Source organism: Coturnix japonica, chromosome 10, assembly GCF_001577835.2.
Source record: "Coturnix japonica isolate 7356 chromosome 10, Coturnix japonica 2.1, whole genome shotgun sequence".
Taxonomy (NCBI): domain Eukaryota; kingdom Metazoa; phylum Chordata; class Aves; order Galliformes; family Phasianidae; genus Coturnix; species Coturnix japonica.
This window is the reverse complement of record NC_029525.1, coordinates 10,817,194-10,837,150: the sequence shown is the minus strand read 5'-3', so window position 1 is coordinate 10,837,150 and position 19,957 is coordinate 10,817,194. Positions and strand designations below refer to the sequence as shown.

General features: G+C 40.3%; 2 protein-coding genes across 4 annotated transcripts in view; one reads left to right on the top strand and one right to left on the bottom strand.

Moving 5' to 3' along the window:
- The window catches only part of IL16 (interleukin 16), a 33,090-nt gene extending 16,961 nt beyond the window's left edge, over positions 1-16,129 (top strand). The window contains exons 7-22 of one of the 3 annotated variants that reach the window (XR_004308515.1): positions 879-989; positions 1,933-2,047; positions 2,274-2,347; positions 2,436-2,649; positions 3,530-3,647; positions 4,596-4,728; positions 5,603-5,690; positions 5,997-6,472; positions 7,969-8,101; positions 9,000-10,095; positions 11,093-11,276; positions 11,746-11,847; positions 12,238-12,490; positions 13,420-13,545; positions 13,803-14,745; positions 14,845-16,129. Coding sequence is in view for 2 of the 3 variants with exons in the window: in XM_032446825.1 (XP_032302716.1) it covers positions 879-989; positions 1,933-2,047; positions 2,274-2,347; positions 2,436-2,649; positions 3,530-3,647; positions 4,596-4,728; positions 5,603-5,690; positions 5,997-6,472; positions 7,966-8,101; positions 9,000-10,095; positions 11,093-11,276; positions 11,746-11,847; positions 12,238-12,490; positions 13,420-13,545; positions 13,803-13,996 (3,420 nt within the window). In the remaining variant the exon portion in view is untranslated. Of the gene's footprint in view, positions 1-878; positions 990-1,932; positions 2,048-2,273; positions 2,348-2,435; positions 2,650-3,529; positions 3,648-4,595; positions 4,729-5,602; positions 5,691-5,996; positions 6,473-7,965; positions 8,102-8,999; positions 10,096-11,092; positions 11,277-11,745; positions 11,848-12,237; positions 12,491-13,419; positions 13,546-13,802 lie in introns of all 3 variants that reach the window. The other 2 variants (XM_015872987.2, XM_032446825.1) reach the window with 2 other exon arrangements.
- Positions 15,590-19,264, bottom strand: STARD5 (StAR related lipid transfer domain containing 5). Its single transcript, XM_015872990.2, has 6 exons — positions 19,109-19,264; positions 18,976-19,025; positions 18,761-18,893; positions 18,043-18,160; positions 17,532-17,625; positions 15,590-16,997 (listed from the first exon to the last, which is right to left on the bottom strand). Exons 1-6 carry the CDS (start codon positions 19,196-19,198, stop codon positions 16,850-16,852), a joined length of 633 nt encoding a protein of 210 aa, XP_015728476.1. The 5' UTR covers positions 19,199-19,264; the 3' UTR covers positions 15,590-16,849.
- Between the last annotated feature and the right edge of the window lie 693 nt (positions 19,265-19,957).

Below are 19,957 nucleotides of genomic sequence, written 5' to 3'. Positions count from 1 at the left end.
ATCTCTGGCTCTGCTAAACTGTGCACGGTTAGCTTCAGGTAATGACTTTTGTTGATGCTTAAATTAGTTTGTAATACCCAATTCTGTGTTCAGTTAGGAGGTTTCCCTTAAATATTTCATTAAAGGTTCATTAAAATGGGTCAAATCTCAGGGGATGGAATGAAGAAACCCACTCACTGTGGCAGGGAGGGGGGGAAAAGCACTGAGAAATTGCTTGCCTTGGTTATCAAGCAAAAAAGGTGTGCTTCATCTGTTTCAGCTGTAGAGAAAATCCTGTGTGTTTGCTTAATGAAGACAGTGCAGAGTAGTTTACAGCCTGAAGAAATACTGTAAGCACTAATTCATATTTTTGGGGAAATGCAGAAAGCAAGTTATATATGCCTTGTTGTAAATTATTCAGTAGCAAGATGAGGAAAGGGGTTAGAATTTCTTGTTTCTGAGTTCAGTTCACAGGGACAAATGCAGCAATTCTTTTTCATTAATAGCCACAAATGGGATTTGGGCATGGGGAATCGAGTGAGAGCACAAATGTATCTTTCTACACCACCACATAACTTCAACTTCATTCCAGTTTTGGACAATTTCAGTAAGCAGGACCTCTGGGTTCAATTCACATGCATTTAAAGAAAGCATAACACAGACCACCAACAACTGAATGTATCACAGAGATCTGTTTTAACATAAAAAGCCCCAAACTCCATAATGTGGTCCATGCAAATTGATTAGCTGAATAACAACTGGCTTCTCAAAATGAGAAGGATTTTTTAAGCCTTTGGTAACATTGGTTATAAATAAGAAAATTTAAAATAAACGAGTTACCTTAATTTGCATCAAAGAATGGCTGGTTCTGCATGAAAATTGTACTTTTGTGTTCACAGGCAATTTCAAGGCCATCTAGATCACTAAGTACAGCACAGCTGGTGCATACATCTTGTGGCTCACAGGCTTCGGTAATCTCTAATATCGTGTTGATGAAAGGACAAGGGAAGGTGAGGCTGGCTCTGTTGACTTACATGGTGTACTTACTTATCGCGTTATGCTTCATTCCTCAACTGCAAACTGATAACGACTTCAGGTACTCAGGTTGATTGTAGTCTGCCAGTTCATAGCTGAATACAAAGAATACAGGATACGAAATTTATGTACTTATACATATACCTCTTGAACTTGTTGAGTAAGTTATTAAAACTTACTTGTTTCATATTTTGTCTGTAACTATTTAAGCTGTGAGATACCTCTCAGAAGTTGTTATATGAAGTACGATAAGCATCATTTACAAAATCATCATTTACCGTGTGTATTTTGTGAGCACAGAAAGACATCATCAGCACAATACTTTCATTTCTCATTTAAGGGATGTTAAATAGCCCCCGAGGTATGAATTAGTCTCACAACATCCTTCTGAGAGTAGTAGATAGTTTGACCTCTTATATAAGGAGGAAAGGCAAAAAAAATAATCAAGGAGAAGCATTTACTTACAAGGATCTATAGTCATTGATTAAATTTACAGCACATATTAATCTGTTTGGTAGAGGATAAGAGAAATATATCACCACAAGATGTGAGTGTCTGAAGTAAGTTGTAAGATCAAGATCTTCTCTGGTTCTTTTATCAGTTTGATTTATGGGAAAGGAAATTAAGAATGTGGATGAATGGATCTCTCAAGGTCACATACTGGTCCAGGGGCAAAATGAAATGTAGAATCTTTCTTATGTGTTCATAATGGGGAATTAATTGATTTCAAGTGAATCGTGAGAGTATTCAGCTGAAATTTTCATTTGCTTTTCCTACTGGCATGTGGTTGACTGTCTTTCACAGATTATACTATTTTGTTTACTAGTATTGTCCATGTAGCTAATGCCACTGATGCTGCAAATAGGACATGAAAACTAAACCTAGGCTCTCACACACCATTTTTCTTCTATAAATTAGGGTTTGGGCTTCAGCATTGTTGGAGGGAAAGACAGCATTTATGGGCCAATAGGAATCTATGTCAAAACCATCTTTCCTGGTGGAGCTGCTGCAGCTGATGGAAGGCTACAAGAAGGTGAGAAATCCATTTTTTCTCCTTTTTCCCACTCCAGATTCCCAAAGAATATCTAAAGGAAGATTAAGTGAAGATGAAGGTTAACTGAAATGAGCCATACGTGACTTTTACATCTACATCCATTATTACGTCTGCGAAACTCCGTTTTAGTACATGCATGTATCATACAACTTATTCACAATATAGTAATAGTAACATTTTTTTTTATTATTATTTTGAAAAACAGGTGATGAAATCCTAGAACTGAATGGAGAATCAATGCATGGATTAACACATTATGATGCTTTACAAAAATTCAAGGTTATGTACTCTCCTTCCAGTTTCAGTCTTCACACACAACATGCATGTGAACTCGACCCATTCATTCATTATCTTCTCTTTCCAACAGGCCAAAAAGGGTCTTCTGACACTCACAGTCAGGACAAGCTTCAGCACACCTCATTCTGCTTCCAGCTATTTGTCACCCCACTTGTGTCAGTCACTGAGCTCTAGTATATGCATAACCAAAGAAAACAGCTCTTTCAGTTCCGAAAGTCCAGTGTTCTTACTAAACGCTGCAAAGCCCAATGACAGGGTCATAATGGAAGTTAGCCTAAACAAAGGTAAGTGCTAAAATTAATTTAGCACTGGCAAACAAGGCATTGATTCACAAAACATCACTCATGCTATCTGTGTGTCTTTCCTCACTAACCTGATTATTTTCCTGAACTAAGTTTTTTTTTTAATATACTAAAGTAGACCGTGGTGCCTCCAGCACTAACAACCATCTATCAGCAGTGGCTTTTGAATACCATCTGTCCTCAAGAGTCAATTATACAATTTCTTCACTCAAGTGTTGTCATATTCATATCCTTCAGATGAAAAAGCAAATCTCTTAGCAACAACTAATTCCTATGCAGTTCTTATCCTTAATTATTCAAGTATGCTTCATTCTTAAGATGGCCCTAAAAAGAAAGAAAATACATACTTATGTCTTCCTGTATTTCTGCCATTTTTGCTCCAACTGTTACCTTTTCCTATATATGGGCAATAACTGAGTGAAAAACATTTTTAAACACAGGATAGACAAAACAATGAACAAAGTAAAGTCTCTATGAGGGGACTTACCAAACAGAATGGGATCTGACATCAGATCATGCAGGGCAAAGAAGTCTACTTGCAGAAATCTTGAGCTGTATTGGAGAAAACAGAAAGAGGATCGAGACTATATATCAAAAAACGACCTCCTTAATTTTTGGTCTTTTTGTTTCATTCATGTCATTTGAATTCCGCTGTCAGAAAAAGAATATGTTTTGCAAAATAAACTTACATTGCATCCTGTGTGTAATATGTGCAACTCATGAACACAAGGGTAGGTTTCTGGTTTGTACAGAATAAGTTAAGTAAATTGAAAATAGTGTTTTATAAATGTATTCTCTCCAATTGTTTGTTTTGACCATATATTATGCTTTTATTTTCTTACTATTATCACTGATTTTACAGAGCCAGGGGTTGGACTTGGAATTGGGTTATGCAGCATCCCTTACTTCCAGTGTATTTCAGGGATTTTCATTCACACCCTCTCACCAGGTTCAGTGGCACATATGGATGGGAGACTCAGGTAGGATGAGAAAGTTTGTCTTAGAATAAAATTTTTCCATTGTTCTGATATATTTTATGGCTTTAGATTTGATCTCATAAGGCAGGAGCCTTATGGAGGTTTTGGGTTAACAGTACATGTGCTATTCTGAGGGTCTGAGAATGTAAACGTTTACGATAGCCAGAAACATCACAGCCCAGTTGGATTGTTGTCACCTGTCTCATCTTCCCCAATGGAAATGCAGTTTTACTGAAATGAACCCTAGTGGAAGTATAGAAATTTACCTCACAAAATTTATGCTCAAGTAGTCACTTTGAGCATATTTATAATTGAACAGAACACAGCTTTTTCAGTGATGCTTTAACTTAGTTTCTCTCTCTGCATGCCTAGGTGCCTAGCTGAAAGAACAAAGTGGTTGCACACTATTGGAAAGTCTGATATGAATCAGTACCTTGAGAAGGCTTCTTAATATATATGACTATTTGTAGTGAAAAGGAAGAGAGTGGACAGATTGGAAAGATTCAGTTCATGCATCACCAGGATTACAATAGTTTGTCACTAGAATTGTGTTAGCAAGTTATTCATATGTAGCAGAAATACAAACATCCTTTCTCAACCAAAATAACACTTGCAGACCATAACAACATGAAAAGTGTTAACTTGGTAGGACGGAAGGAAGCTGTAGGTGGAAACAGAAGCTGAGCTGCATACAGCAGAAAGATCAAAGACACAAAGTAGGAGTAGCTAAGCATGAGGTTCATAAGCTTCATGCAGCAATGCAGTAGATCAAAGAAAACATGACATTCAACTCCGTTTTCTGTGAAGAGGACAATGAGACAATGCAATTCAAATCTGTGATCAAATTAGAGGTCAACCACATGAATCTGCTTTTTGAACATTTCTGCATGGGTGAAACAAAGATGGGAGAAAAAATGTTTTATTCACACTTTCTTTTAAATATCACCGCAGGTGTGGAGATGAAATTATTGAAATTAATGAAGCATCAGTGCAAAATATGACTCTGAATGAAGTTTATGCTGTGCTAAGCCATTGTGATCCTGGTGCGGTGCAGATAATTATCAGCAGACACCCTGAACCACAGGTAGCACTATGTATTCTCATTTTCAGTAAAACACATAATGATAAACTAAGATTAAGAAAGAGAGGAAGTGTTAATCTCCAAACAGCTTTAAAAAAATGTTGCTAATGAAGATGCTGATCTCCTTATAAGCATCACTGCAAGTATATGAGACTGATTAAGGTACAAACCTAGGATATGTTCTTGCATGTAGTCACGTAAGATTTGAAGATTGCTTCAACAGTTTATGTGCTGTGAATAATGAAATTACAGGGATAATGTTTAAAGTACCAACAAAATTATATACATCAGAAAAATAAACTCAAGAAATAATTCTTAGTAAGAAGACATAAATGTGAAAGGGGGAATATATATTCCTTCTCTCTCTCCTGCATTCCCCTCCCCCCAAAAAAAGAGTTTATAGAACCATTTTCTATATGGTAATTAAAATTCGGGTCTTCCTCAGCTGTTTGCTATCCAAGTAAAAATTTTGTAAAATCAGATATATCTCCAGAATGCTTCTTAAAACCAACTACAGCGTAAATTATTAATTTGTTACATTAAATTATCACAAAAAATCAGCATTAAACTACCTTACACTGATAAAATCCAGTATTAAAGTACTAGAGAAATACGCAGAAGTACATTTATCAGTAGATCCTATTTTACCAAAACAACCAATATAAATAGTACACACATAGAGAAATTTCAGCTCTGTTAGTATAGATGCCCCTATAAAGGTGTGCAATTGTTTATCTTTAACAATGATACATGATATAAATAGGTCTGTTCATTTCAATTAGAAGACTTAGAGGGGTTGGGAAGCTTTGTGAAAGGAGTAAAGGTTTAAATGTTACTCACTACACTTGTAAGAGTGTAATGGTGTGGTATTTCCTAGGTGTCCGAGCAGCAACTAAAAGAAGCTGTTGCACAAGCTGTGGAAAACAACAAATTTGGAAGGGAGAGACATCAATGGAATAGTGAAGGTAAGGGGATGGGTGCATTCATTGACATGCAGTAGTTTTGATTTTTGAAGAAATAGCGACCAAAGAAATAAGCAGTAAACCATACAACTGATACTGATTATAATATAGGGAAAATTATGCTATTTTGCTGTCCAAAAATCTAACCACTGACCATTCTCTCACAAGCCTTTAACTCTTTATATTGTATGATGTATAACTTTGTGCAGGATGATGGTGGGAGATAGCTACAAATTAAACCAGCTGGATCTTAGAAGTAAGCCCTTGTCACATATCTAACCAGACATTTTGATTGTGTTTCTTATACAGGTACTAAAAGACTAGACACAAGCTGGCATGGAAGACACCCATGTGAAAAGCATATTGAAAGGAACGCTGCTTATTGCAATCGTAAAGCCCAGAAACTGATGACTCGCTCCAGCAGTGACAGCAGCTACAACCCCAGGTCCCTGTGTAGTAATGGCACTGCATATCAACTGAGTGACTTGAAAGAAAGGGTACACAGCATTGATGTACCAATTACCAGACAGCCTGGCCTGCTGTACTCATTGTCTGGAAACAATTTTGAGAGAAATTCCCCTCTTACGTGTAGTGAAGGAGGTCAACCCTTGCAAAATGCTAAGAAATCAACAGAGATTCTTGTTAGAAAACCTAAATCATCGAAGCCCAAACCTCCACCAAGGAAATATTTTAAGCAGGACTGCACAGGAAACGATCAGAGCATTGCAGATGGAAAAGAAAAGCTTGTATCTGATGCATCTGAATCACCTTCTGCAAATGTGCAGGTAAAGCAAAACGTGTGTGTGCATTTGTGAGCCAGGCAGGGGAAGGAGTAGGGCAAAGAGAAGGGCTGTGCGTGATAACAGGAAGTAAGCCAGGGGAAAAAAGAGAAGCGTGAGTGTTTGTGAGGCCTGGGGGGAGGGCTTGAAGGCCTTCAGTTTTGAGAATATAGGAATAAGACAGTTGAGCGTGTATTTGTACGTTACTCGGTTCCTTTTCTTAGCTAAGACAGAAGGTGTTTCCCACTTGCATGAGCGTGAGGGACTGCGAAATCTGCGTATTGAAACAAAGTTGTGGCTTGTTTAAAAATGGAACCTCTTTCACCGGGGTTTAGCAATATGCCAGCAAAAAGGAACGGAACTCAACGCAATACATTTCCCAAACTGCAGAGGTCAAAACTGACCAATGAGACCAATGCAGCTTAGAATGAACTTTGACTATAATGTTAACATCCTAGAAACTTTCAGTTTTCATCAACAACTACTAGAAAATTACCTACCAGAAGTTAAATTCGAAGCTGTCAAGTGGCTGTTGGATTTACCACTGCTTACAGCTCACTAACCTTCACCTGTCAGTTATTCCAAGTAGAGGAGAAAAATAATCAATCTTAAGATCAATAAAGTCAAAAGCTTCTCTATTAATGAAGAAAACTTCCTCTGGGAAGAGGATCTGTATATCTCAGGGCAATATTTCTTTAAGTCCCACGAAGAAAGGGTTTCTTGTTAAAATGCATTTTAGATCATGAAGAGAGGGTTTCACTGCTGCTGTAAATGTGGAGAAAGGTTTTCCTGGAATAAGTAAGTTGCATAACAACCACCACCACATTACAGAAACCTAAAGGAATTCTTCAATTACTGTTTTTTGGGTTGTTTTTTTTTTTTTTGTTTTTTGTTTTTTTTTTTTTCAGGACGTATGCAGTCCTGATTGGTTTTGCTTCCTACTAGTAATTCTGTAGTTTAACAGCATAGCAGACAGCTCTACCAGCACCATAGGGTGGCAGCTTGGTGTCACTGGTTACAATAGAATCAAGTAACTCAAGAACATCTGCTTATGGTGTTGAGTAGCATTCATTGTAACCACAAGGTAATCCTCTCACTCTATTTTTTGAGTGAAAAACAAACCAAAAAAAAAAAAACGACAATAAAAGGAGAGTTCTGAAGGTAATGATTTAGCTTATCCAGCTTGTCCCTGGGGCAAAAGATGCTCATCCAAAGAAATTGGTTTATGGTGTTATTGCCACTAACTACATTTTAAAGATGTCAGCTGCATTTTTTCAATCTTTTTGCAAGAGTACCATAAAATACCATGCTGGCTTTCTTGAAACAGAGAAAAAATTACGTTGCATAAGGATTACATTTCAAGCAGAAGTAAAAACCTGATTCTTATTCAAATATCTTCTACCAGATCACAAACAGGTGAAAATGCATTTTTCTTCAGAGTCATGTAGCGTGGTTTTCATAATTACATTCTGACACACTTCTATTTCCTGTTTGCTCAGCAGGAAGTTAGAGAACCAATGCTAGAGGGACAGCAAACAGACGTAACTCACAGTGTCTTCACCACTTCTCCTACAGCTTCTGAACACATAACTGCTGTTCCAGCGGGCAGAGATCAAGAAAGAAAACCCAACTTAGGTATGTTTAATATGATTCTTGCAGCTAGAAGTAGCATTCTTTACATGCAGACTTTGCTCATAGTTGTAATTTTTGAGGTGAAGAGAAGAAATTTCAATCCATTGATCAGCAGTCTTTGACAAAACAGGATCTACATTAAAAGCAGCATACTAAACTATACAGCTTGTTGTAAAATGTGAAAATGGACAAGAATACTATTACTGTATTTTTTCAATATAGATAAGCCTATCCTTACTTGTAACGAAAAAATAACATTCAAGTTTTACTTCAGCATGTCTAGAATACATTGTTATGTTTAACCTCAAGGCAAGTACCGTAATGGTACATATCACTGGTAATAAATTACTATCTTCTTGTGCTTGACAGAATGAAAGAAGCAGTATTAGTGGAGACCTCAGTGCTGCCTCTCAGTATTTACAGGGGAGCTGTAAGAAAGAAGGGGACTGACTCTTTATTAGGGTCTGTAGTGATAGTGATAGGACAAGGGAAAATGGTTTCAGACTAAAAGAGGGGAGATTTAGATTGGATATAAGGAAGAATATATATTTTTTTCACTGGCACAGGCTTCCCAGAGAGGCTGTAGGTCCCCCATCCCTGCAGACACCCAAGGTCAGGCTGGACGGGGCTCTGTGTACCTGATCAGCTGTAGGTGTCCCTGTTCAGTGCAGGGAATTTGGACCATATGGCCTTTAAGGATAATTTCAGCATCAGGAAACAGAACTTGTAGATCAAGAGTTGTGAATTTAAATAAGGCTTAAATTTTCTAGAAACAAAATGCTTATTGCATACTTCTCAGAGACAAGTGCAATTCAAATTTAATGAAGTACTAACAACACACAGGTAAAGGATGACAAGAAGAAGTATGAGGCAGCTTGATAATAATGTTTCTCTAATACAGGAACTCCAGTTTCATCGATACGGAGGCCTGTCCTTAAGAGGCAAGCACGGGTAGATTATACTCTTGATACTACAACAGAAGATCCTTGGGTTAAGATTTCTGACTGCATAAAAAGCTTATTTAATCCCACCATGAGTGAAGACAACAGCCACTTAGAAATGCAACCTGGCATCAACACAAATGAAGAACACGAAAATCGAAGCAGCTCAGAGGAAGTTCTGCAGAAATCAGCATCAGAAATAGTCAGTTCCAAAGCATTAAAATCAGATGAAAGTGACGCTGTGAAAAAGGGCCCTCCTGTTGCACCTAAGCCAGCCTGGTTTCGCCAAAGTCTGAAAGGACTGAGGAAAGTGAATTCAGACCTCAAACCACAGGCAGATCAAAGTCCTTCCAACCTTCAGAGTGTTTCCACCAAAGAACTGCAATCCAGTTTATCCCGTCTGACTTCCAGGGGATCATCAATCAAACAGAGAATAAGCTCGTTTGAATCTTTGAGTGCTCCGCAGTCACCTGAAAAAGTACACCGAAGGCTGAGCCCAAAACCAGCAGTCCAGAAGGAAAACTCTCCCTCTGCAAAATGGTCAGAAGGGGCTCCAAACCATTTCAGCCAAACCTTTCACCAGCACTCTGAAAATAGCCAACAACAGTCAAAGTCATCTGCGGTTACGGGTACAAAGAGCCTAGATAGATTTTCCTGTCCCAAGGACATCCTTGCAGCCAACTTGGAGAAAAGCAATGATGCCAACACCAAAAATCCTCCAGGCCTTCTCACTGCAGAAGCCATTGCAACTTCCCATGTAGCACCAGTAGCAAAAGTACACAACCTGAGGTCACGAAGCTTTCCACTTACCGCCACCCAGTCTTGTGAGATGATGAAGACATTTGATGAAAAATATAGCAAAATCTATTCCATCAGTAACCAGGTGTCATCTGCTTTAATGAAGTCTTTGCTTTGCCTTCCTCAGTCTCCAATCCCTTCTGGAAACAGTGCATGGGAAGCTCTGGACACATTGTCTCAGACCTCTGCAGAAGAGGATGGGTCTTCTCTCCCACCTGCAAGTGAGAACCATCACCCAGACACCGGATTTTCTCTAAAGTAAGATACTGTATTTGAAATCAGATTTGCAGATCAGTATTGGTGAGTTTCTGTGCTGATTAGCTGATAATATTCTCAGGCAGGAGCACACAACAGTAAAAAACAAATAGAGATTGGCAGGATGACCCACACAGCTTGTAAATTTGTTTTTTTAATAAGCACAGACATATTTCAAGCTTCCACCTTGTTCATGAGCATTTCTAGTGACTCAGTGGTAGAAACAGAAAGTGAAACAGACATCATTACTGCATGTACCAGTGAGGAAACAGAGGAATTTTAGTATGTTCCTTCCAGAAGATGTGAAAACCTTATGGCTTCCCAAAATTAAACTAGCTGTAGCTAGTCACTGTGATGAGACGGTGCAAACATCCTGATGCTCCTCACATTTGCCCTTGGTTTTGCTGCATATCACTGAAATAATATTACATCAGGTCTAAAAAGAAGCAGGTCTGGCTCAAATACATGAAGGTGATGTAGCCAGAGCAGGGCACAGGTATCCCCCAGGACAAAAGGCACCAACAATACTAAGCTTGCCTCCCTTAATGTTTTGTATGCATTTTCAGTTAGTCAAAGATTGGGGGAAACAACAAAAATCAATAGAGGTACTCTTAGCAAAATACTTCAAAAGCACATACAAGCCTTCTTTCAAAAATCTACTGTACAGATTACAAGAAATAATAACAAAAATCTACTGTTTGCATTCTCAGAGAAGATCATTACAATCACATGAAAATGAGAAACTGAAGAACAAAAGCAGCAACAAAAACCACAGAATGTTTATTTAGATCCGTGTTAGCCTAGAGCCAAGAGATGATTATTCTATATGACTGATCCTACTTCTGCTAGGCTAATACAATATACGAATGTATTCGTAACACTTATGAGAGGAACTCATGGGGGAATCTAAAGATGACTGCTCCAGAAGTGTCTGCTCTGTGCTTTTGTATGTCCTTTCATAACTCAGTGTTTCTTTTTCATTCCTTTCACAATGGGACAGCCTCTCTGAGCTGAGAGAATACACTGTGAGCTTAGCAGATAGCGAGAAAGAAGAAGAGAAACAGGAACAAGGCTCACCTCAAGCATCCGGTGTGTCAGGGCAGTCTGTCATCTCTCTTCTTTCCCCTGAAGAGTTAGCAAAGCTCATAGAGGAAGTCAAATCACTAGATGAAGCAACCTTAAAGGTAAATGAGCCTTTATTCGGTGTGATTTTCGATTTGATTTTTAGTACATGGATTGGACATGCCTGGTTCGGCTTTGCAACTTCATGTTATCACAGATAAAACTTGGAAGAAATGTTTAAGCTGTGGAACTAATATCCATGAGCTGCAAGCCAGATTATTTTTTCCTCTTTTTCTGCACTTATATCATTAAGCATTTTCTTACTCTATCATACTCTTAAATTTGATTAAAATTATAGTCAGATCTAATTGACTCATGTTTACATAAATGTTACAGTTTTGGACATAACATTTCATAATAGAGGTAATTGATAAGGAAATGTGATCAAAACAAAACATTTAAGATGTCTCAGCATTATGCTTAAATCCTCATTACTAAGTGCTCAGTGGGCAAATAGAAAATGCATGGATTTTCCAGTCAACTCAATGTATGTATTAGGATGTTCTTGACACAATTTATTTTTCTGCCTAGGAATTAGATGATATTCACGTTACAATTCTGCATAAAGAAGAAAACACTGGGCTTGGATTCAGCCTGGCAGGGGGTGTAGATCTAGAAAACAAAGTGATAACAGTAAGTAGCATCTTTCTCAAAAAATACTCTGAAACAACTACTCTCTCTAAAAATACATATAACTTGCTGGTTTTCTACTACCAAGGTTGGCTTTTGGCATAATTAAAGTAGGCAGCTGTTCACACAGGGTCAGAAAAATCTTGGTTGTGAGAATGCACAGAGGTTTCTTCTCCACGTAATTATTAGCAGGAGCACCCCATTTCCTTGGGTACCACCCTCCCACACAACAGTTCTTAAAGCCAACAACAGGAAGCAACCACCTTGCAAAGAATGGAAAATACACAAGTGAAAACTAATAACTGAGTAATTTCTTTCCTTTTTTTTTTTTTTTTTTTTTTTTTTTTTCCCTCTTTTCTTGCATGCCTGTGTGGTAATGGGGCTTTTCAATAGGTTCACAAGGTGTTTCCCAATGGACTAGCATCTCAGGAAGGAACTATTCAGAAAGGTGATGAAGTACTTTCCATTAATGGAAAGTCTTTTAAAGGGGCGACTCACAACGATGCCTCAGTGATCATGCGACAAGCTCGACAACCCAGACAAGCAGTTGTTGTCACTAGAAAAGCAAAAGATGAAGACAAAAGTCACAACGTTTCAATTGGCTCTAGCACATCTTCAGTTGCAAGTGATGCCTCACAAGAATCAGGTAAGTTCAGCAGTATTACCTCGCAGCCACTACCTGCTCAGTGTTTAATCAGCGTTTGACAGGATGAGAGGTAATGGCTTTAAGTCAAGGAAGGTTCAGGTTGGATATTAGGAACCATTTCTTCTCACAAAGAGTGGTGAGGTATTGAAACAGGCTGCCCAGGCAGGTGGTGGAATAACGATCTCAGGAGGTTTTCAAGAATAGGGCAGACACTGTGCTGAGCAACATGGTCTGGAGCGGTCACAGACACGGGCTGATGGTTGGACTTGATGATCTTACTGGTCTTTCTAACCTTGATGATTCTGTGATTCTAATATCATCACCTGAAATCATGGGTACTCATGGAGCTGCTCAGCACTGGCTGGGTAAATCTGAGAATCGCGATCAGGGACAACACGGTTTGTGAGACATTCCTGAATAAGAGAATTTATTAAAAGAGATATTTAATATTAATTTATTAAAAGAGATATTTAAGATAACTTGGGAAAGAATTAATGGATTTCTAAAGTAAATGAACACTGAAAAAAATCAGACCAAACCAGAAAACCAACCAACAACCAACTGTGAGATCCTCCATATTAATTTCTGAACACATGTAAATGCTGTTATTCTAGTAACAGGCCTAACTGCAGTTAAAGTAAATAGTCATTGATTCTGAATTCTAATATGATGGTTTCTAATTTGAAGTTTTCACTTCATAAGACTATTTTCCTTTGTGAAAGAGTTACTGGTTTAAACAACATGCTGGTGATTGATGTAGCAGGTGGCGACATCCACAACTACATGGGCAGATTAAGTTGCAGCTTTCTGGTGAATAAGAATTTCAAAACTAATGTCAAATCAAATTAAAGCTCATTTATTTTTTTAACAGATCTTATAGTTTTCCAGGTATTTTTGTGCCCACCTGCTAATTTTCAATTTATTTCCAGCAACCGAAGACACAAACTACACTATAACTCTAGAAAAAACAGCTGCTGGTTTGGGATTCAGTCTGGAAGGTGGAAAGGGCTCCATTCATGGAGATAAACCCATCATCATCAACAGGATATTTAAAGGTAAACACACTTCAGCGTGTAGCTGGCAGGTTCTTTGTTGATAGAGTAGCATAGTTCATAACTGACTGCTGATTTATACTTGTTAAAAAGGGATATTTTGTAAATGCAGCATTATCCCATCCAATACAAGTAGTTTTTGCCTCCTGGAACAGGCGATTTATACCAAACATGATGATGAACCCTAATGAGTGAAAGATTAATTAAAAACTCCCCCATACAGAGAGAATTCTTACTATTTTTTCTTCCTCCCCCTGCAGGGACCTCATTGGAGCAAAGCAGCCCAGTTCAGCCCGGTGATGAGCTATTACAAGTGCATACTACAGCCTTGCAAGGACTCACTCGTTTTGAAGCATGGAATATAATCAAGGCATTGCCTGATGGGCCCATCACAGCTATCATCAAAAGAAAGAATCCAAGCACTGTTACCAAGAAGGCATCTGAAACTTTGTAAGAGGAGTAATTAGACTACTGCCAATATTACAAGCAAAAAGAGATGTTGTGGTTTATCACTTACAGACATCTGGCTACTACGGCGAGATACTCAAACTGTATATGAAAGATACATACAATTCTACTGCCTGTTAGAGAAAGCTGTTTGGGATGAAAGGAGATGTGAACAAAACGTACATGATTACTATTTCAGAAAATTGTTTCAGTGTCAAATGATAACAAAAAATGACTTTATAAATAATATACTGGTTGTACTAAGATGTGAAAGCGCTGCAGTACTCTTATTTTAAGCCATTCTACAGACTGAGAGCACGTTCTGCAACAAAGTGTTCAATTCTGCTTTACTAGTTTTGCATCTCATGGTATTTTTCAAGGGTGAGGCAGGAAGCTGAGGGTAATAGAGTGAAGGTTTTCCAACCTTCCTTTGATCACAGATCTCACAGGACCAGAGCAGAACAGCAAGGCCATCTAGAAACAAGAGGGCATGTTATTTTTAAATATCTTTGTATCACTTTGTAAGGAAAAGTGTCATTATTTAGAAATTCAACCTTCTGAATTCAAACTTTTACTCTGGAAACAGTAATTCAGACACAAAACTATGCTGCAAATGCTGCTGCCCGTATTCTGGTACCACTCTCCCATATGCTGTATAGAATTCCACGAGCACAGAATACATCAGATTACCTCAGTGTTATTTGCCAAAGGCGTCCTCACCCAAAACAATATAAAAACTGACACAGAACCACCAAGGTTAGTTGGATCTCTTTTTTCCCCCCCTCTTCCAATGGTGCTCATCTTACCTCACTTTCAATGTTTTCTCTGTTGCCTTTATTTCCTGTTATCTGTCAGGATCAAAAGAAGCGCGAACACACTGTCAGAAGCAGCACATCTCACTGGGAGGCACTCCAGGATGTTACAGGATAATCTTTGCTTTGACATTTGCATCTCTGATTTGGCATGGCAGAAGGATGAATGTCAAGTGCTCTTAATTGCTTCTGGATAGAACATGCTGAGCACTCAGAAAAAGAAGCCTGAAGTTATTTTAATGAAAAACCTCAACCACCACCTTTGTTGTTCAGAGTGGTATAAAAATATAATAAAAATAATAAAGAACTAATAAAAAAATCCCACTATCTGCAAAAGGATTACTTGCAGGAACAGCAAGTGGTGACTTGAGCTCCCCTCACTGAACTTTCCGCTAATTAAATTAACCATAATCTTGCAAAGACTTGCCCAGGTACTTAACCTGAGGCCTGACTAAAATCTGTAGCATGTTTAGCATGTATGAGCTTCTGTAACATCAGGGCCAACATCTCTCCTCATTGAATTTGTTGCCCTTCTTTAAGCACAGAAAACAGCAATAGGGAATAAGGACCGACCATGGACAAAGGATTCAAGAATGAGAGCCCTCACCAAAACAGTATATCCCCACTTAATGGAGAGTGCAAAATAAAGGGAAAGGCTACTTGCTGCCTTGCTGCACTGAGTTCTGAGAGATGCTGGAGGTCCAAGCGGCGCTTCAAGGTTCCCTGTGCAGGGGTAGGAGAACAATTTGAAAGAAAAACAGGAAGATGCAGCAGGAAAGACACCAAGATATAGCAGAAAAATATTTATTTCATCACCCTCGTAGAAGTTTTTACATCTTTGTACATAAAACGGATGGAATTAAAAACCACTTCCTTTAAAAAACTCTATTCCACAGGGTGAGAATGACGGTGGAAAACTTTGTATGCAAACCTACACCCCACAGTAACATAAAACAAGCACATGGCTGAAAAGCAAAGCATAACAACTTTGTTAAATAACCAAGTTACAGCATTAAAATCACAACCCACGTGTAAATGGCTAACACAGTAATTAATTTCCCTTTTGTAATTCTATGCAACCCATAGCAATGTCTGATATTCCCGCGGTAACCAGCACCGTACTTATTTTTAAAGGCTGCACACATCCCAACACACTTGATCAGGAGCTGATTTCCCAAGATGGTGCTGTGAGGTAAGGCAGTATTAAAGAGAGATGTCCTTATGGCCTGCCAAGTCATGACTGAGCTACGAAAATGATTATTTACCCGTTAAGACCTCTCACTACAAGAAACTGGAAAGTGTTTGGAATACCCATTTCAAGTGCAGTGGAAAAAAAAAGGCAAGTAAAGTGCTTAATCCTCTTAATTTATTGCCACTCTATCAGCACAGTTTGGTTTAACATTGTGGAAATGACTGGTTCTGGTACAGAGGGGAAGAAAGAAAAGTGTCTACAGGCCAACCCGCAGACCTAGGAATTGATTTGCATTGCTAGACTTTGATTTAGGAAAAGCAACACTTAAGACGTATTTTTACCACAAATATCTACGTCTGTGGGAACAAACAAGTGGGATCCTACACACAATCCAATTCATTCTGACTTTTCTGAAACATCTTAGCAGCTCTGTGAGGGCTGGCACCAAAAGAGCCACCTATTCGTCTGTTAAGGAACACTGTTCCATGGGAGTCTATAGAGCTTCTGCAATGAAACAGAGCTCACTTGCACCTGACTGATGCTGGTAGAGTGGATTTTAGCAATGCTATAATCATAAACTCTGATGAAGAACAGATCTAGTATATTCATCTCCCTCAGTCAGCCAGCAGTGCTGCCTGCAGGATTCTTCTTGCCTCAGGTATGACATTCTTCTAATTATAGAAGTGAAGGATATCCTATTAGAAAAGTATGCATTACTTTGAACAATTTCACGTTTACCGAGGATCTTTGCCAGTAGAAAAGCGTTACAGGCCAACTTCCTACTTCCCATGATTGCTACCCTCAAACTGCCAGCTCATTTCCTACCCTCAACTGATGATGTCAGCAATTGGTCCCATCATGCTTTTAATGCCTTAACAGCTTTGGTCAGATTGCTGTAAAACCCAGCTATGTTAGCTGGAAAGAAGGAATCCACGACTGTCTGGGGAAGATAGCCACCAAGATCGGTCTGAAAGAAACTGAGGAGTTGAGTCCGGTCTGGTTCCCTGAAAGACAATTCAAGTGATTTTATATGCAGAGGTTTGGAAGCATTAGGGACTTTACAATGACTGTCATATATGAGCTATGTGATGATAGATACTTCTGAGTTATTTTTATTAACAAACAACAGACATTAATTCTATATTTCTATAAATGCATGTGTCAAATTACAGTTAAGCTAGGCCCTAATTGAGTGCATGATTCTGCTTACAAATTATGACAATGTAATGAACATTTAGCAATACACATTTAGCAAATACCAAGACCATAATCTATGCTCTGCTGAACCTCCATTTAAGAGGTCAGCAGGAATCATGAGGACTGTTCCTGTAACATTCAAGACTTCTCTCAAGGAGAGACTAACAGAATAAAAGAGAACAGAAAAGGCACTCTGTCTTAATGATTACAGTGTCACAGGAAGACAGAAACACATCACTGCCAAGAAACTACAGATCACATACAGCCACACACACACAAACACACTGCACAATGGATAAGAAAGGGTTCCAAATACAGTGGTCAAATAGATCTCTTCTTACCCTGGAAGGGGTATGCAGAAGCAGCCACAGGGATAGTTATACCCTCTCACAAAATTTGCTTGAGGGGGACACAGTGGGTGTTCCACGTTGGTAGCTATAAGAAAGAGCAGTCAAGAATTATGTCATTTTCACAGGAGATGGGAAAGAGTCCTTAGAAGTCCTTTGTACTCAAAGCAGCAGCTGAGGAGCACATTCACTCTAAGAAAACATATTTGAAAAGAATAAGCAGCATAACGCTCCTATTGTTGGGCTGTATCATACAAGCACAGAAACAACCATTAAAGAAGAAACTACGACGGAGGCAACGACCACATGACTGTTAAGAAGCAGCACTCCAGCAAGTATTAAAATCCCTGGTAAATCACTCCTGAATAGCAGGGGAAAATTGGGCAGCTGAACAGAGGAGCAAACAACCAAGCAACCACAAAAGAACATGACTTGTACCTAAGACCAATGCAAAGAGACCACAAATCTTTTAATCAAGGTTACAGCACAAACATAAGCATCTTACCAGCAGATAGCATTGTCCCATCCTCATATTGCCTCATTAAGATCACATCCACAAATTCTCTTGGTGAAATAATCTTCATGAAAGCCGAAGGGGTTGTGGTTCTGCATACAGAGACAGCCTGGAAATTACAAAGGATTTTACATCAACACAGGCAATAGGTAGCAAGGTATGCTGACAAAACATAATTTAATGAAGGAAAACACACCCATGTTACACTGATCCCAAGTTGCTTAAGGAAAGATGCCACAAAAGATGCTGAAAAGCAAATCTGGCACACATGTGCTCAACAAACAATTAAAACACTATGCTTTTTCCAGGAGTTTCATGAATATATCTTCTCTGTAACACATTGCTTAAGAAGGCAACTCGATACCCAGATTCTGCACTGCAGAAACTTTAATACTACCAAACAACTAAAAGAAGGGAAATTTCGGTTAGTTGTTAGGAGGAAATTGTTTACTCAGAGAGCAGTGATGGCCGGGCTGCCCAGAGCTGTGGGTACCCCATTCCTGGAGGTGCCCACCGCCAGGTTGGATGGGGTCCTCTAAGACAACAGCTGTACGGAGAGGCACCGATTCCCCATCCCAGCACAGCGGACGGCTCCGGCAGCGCAGCTCTTCCAGCCCATTCCCCGCTCGTGACGTCGGCTGTTTCATAAGCGGCACAAACAGGAACGCTGAGTCCCCAAACCCACGCTCAGCGTCCGCTCTGCACTCACATCGCTGACGGTCTCCACCACCTCGAAATCTTTCACGTTCTGGTCCCACTTGGTCCTGAGCCCTCCGGCCACCGGCTTGATGCACTCCCACACCTGCTGCGGACGGGCGGACACGATGCCCTCGGCGCGGTACCTGGGGTAGGGCAAAACGAAACCGAACGCGCTGCCGCTCCCGTCTCGCCCCAACCCCGGTTCCTTCCGCTAAGCTCACTTACACGTTGCCGGCGAACTCGGCGGACGGCCTCCAGGACACCTCGACCTCGTTCTGCGGGCAGGGAGAGCCGTCAGCCGCCCCGCCGGTCTACCCGCAGCACGGCCCCGGTCGCCCCGCAACCCCCCGGCTCTCACCGTGCGGCGGCAGCTCCGCCAGCCGTCCGCATCCCGCCGGTACATCCCCATCTTGTCGGCCGCCGACTCGGCGAGCCCCGCGTAGTCCATGTCCGGGCAGGGCGGAGCAGCAGCTCGTACACCGCCTATGAGACGTCCGCACCGCACCGCCCCCGTTGGCCGATGGCAGCACCTCCCCCTCACCTGAGGGTGGTGGCATCCCGGCGTGGCGGAGGGTTAAATGTATGGACTTTCAGCCTCCGTAGAGAAGACGACCTGGGATAGAAAGGGAGTACAGCCCTGCCGAAAAAGGCTTGGCGGTACTGGTGCATGGCAGCTGGGCACGAGCCGGCAATGTGCCCTCGCAGCCCAAAAAGCCAAGCGTGTCCTGGGCTGAATCCAAAGCAGCGTGGGAGAGGATTTGCCCTTCCTTTCTGCACTGTGAGACCTCACCTGGAGTACTGCATCCAGATGTGGAGTCCTCAGTACTGGAGTGATGCGAACCTGTCAGAGCACATCCAGAGGAGGGCCATAAAAAGGACCCAAGGGATGAAACGCCTATAAAAGGACAGGCTGAGAGCTGGGGCTGTGCAGTCTGGAGGAGAGAAGGCTCTGGGGAGACCTGAGAGCGGCCTCTCAGCACCTAAAGGGGCTGTAAGAAAAAAGGGACACACTCTTTAGCAGGGTCTGTTGTAATAGGACAAGCAAAGTGGTTTTAAACTAAAAGAGGGGAGATGTAGACTGGATGTAAGGAAGGTTTTTTACAACCAGGGCAGTGAAGCACTGGCACAGGTTGCTCGGAGAGGTGGTGGGTGCCCCATCCCTGCAGACACTGCAGGTCAGGCTGGATGGAGCTCTGAGCACCTGATC

Excerpts from the sequence above, each read along its gene's own strand:
- STARD5 (XM_015872990.2), bottom strand. The coding sequence starts at position 19,198 with ATGGACTACGCGGGGCTCGCCGAGTCGGCGGCCGACAAGATGGGGATG. Across the intron at positions 18,894-18,975 it reads GCCGAGTTCGCCGGCAACGT|GTACCGCGCCGAGGGCATCG; the intron begins GTAAGTGAGCTT and ends GCCCTACCCCAG. Across the intron at positions 18,161-18,760 it reads TGGTGGAGACCGTCAGCGAT|GCTGTCTCTGTATGCAGAAC; the intron begins GTGAGTGCAGAG and ends TGTAATTTCCAG.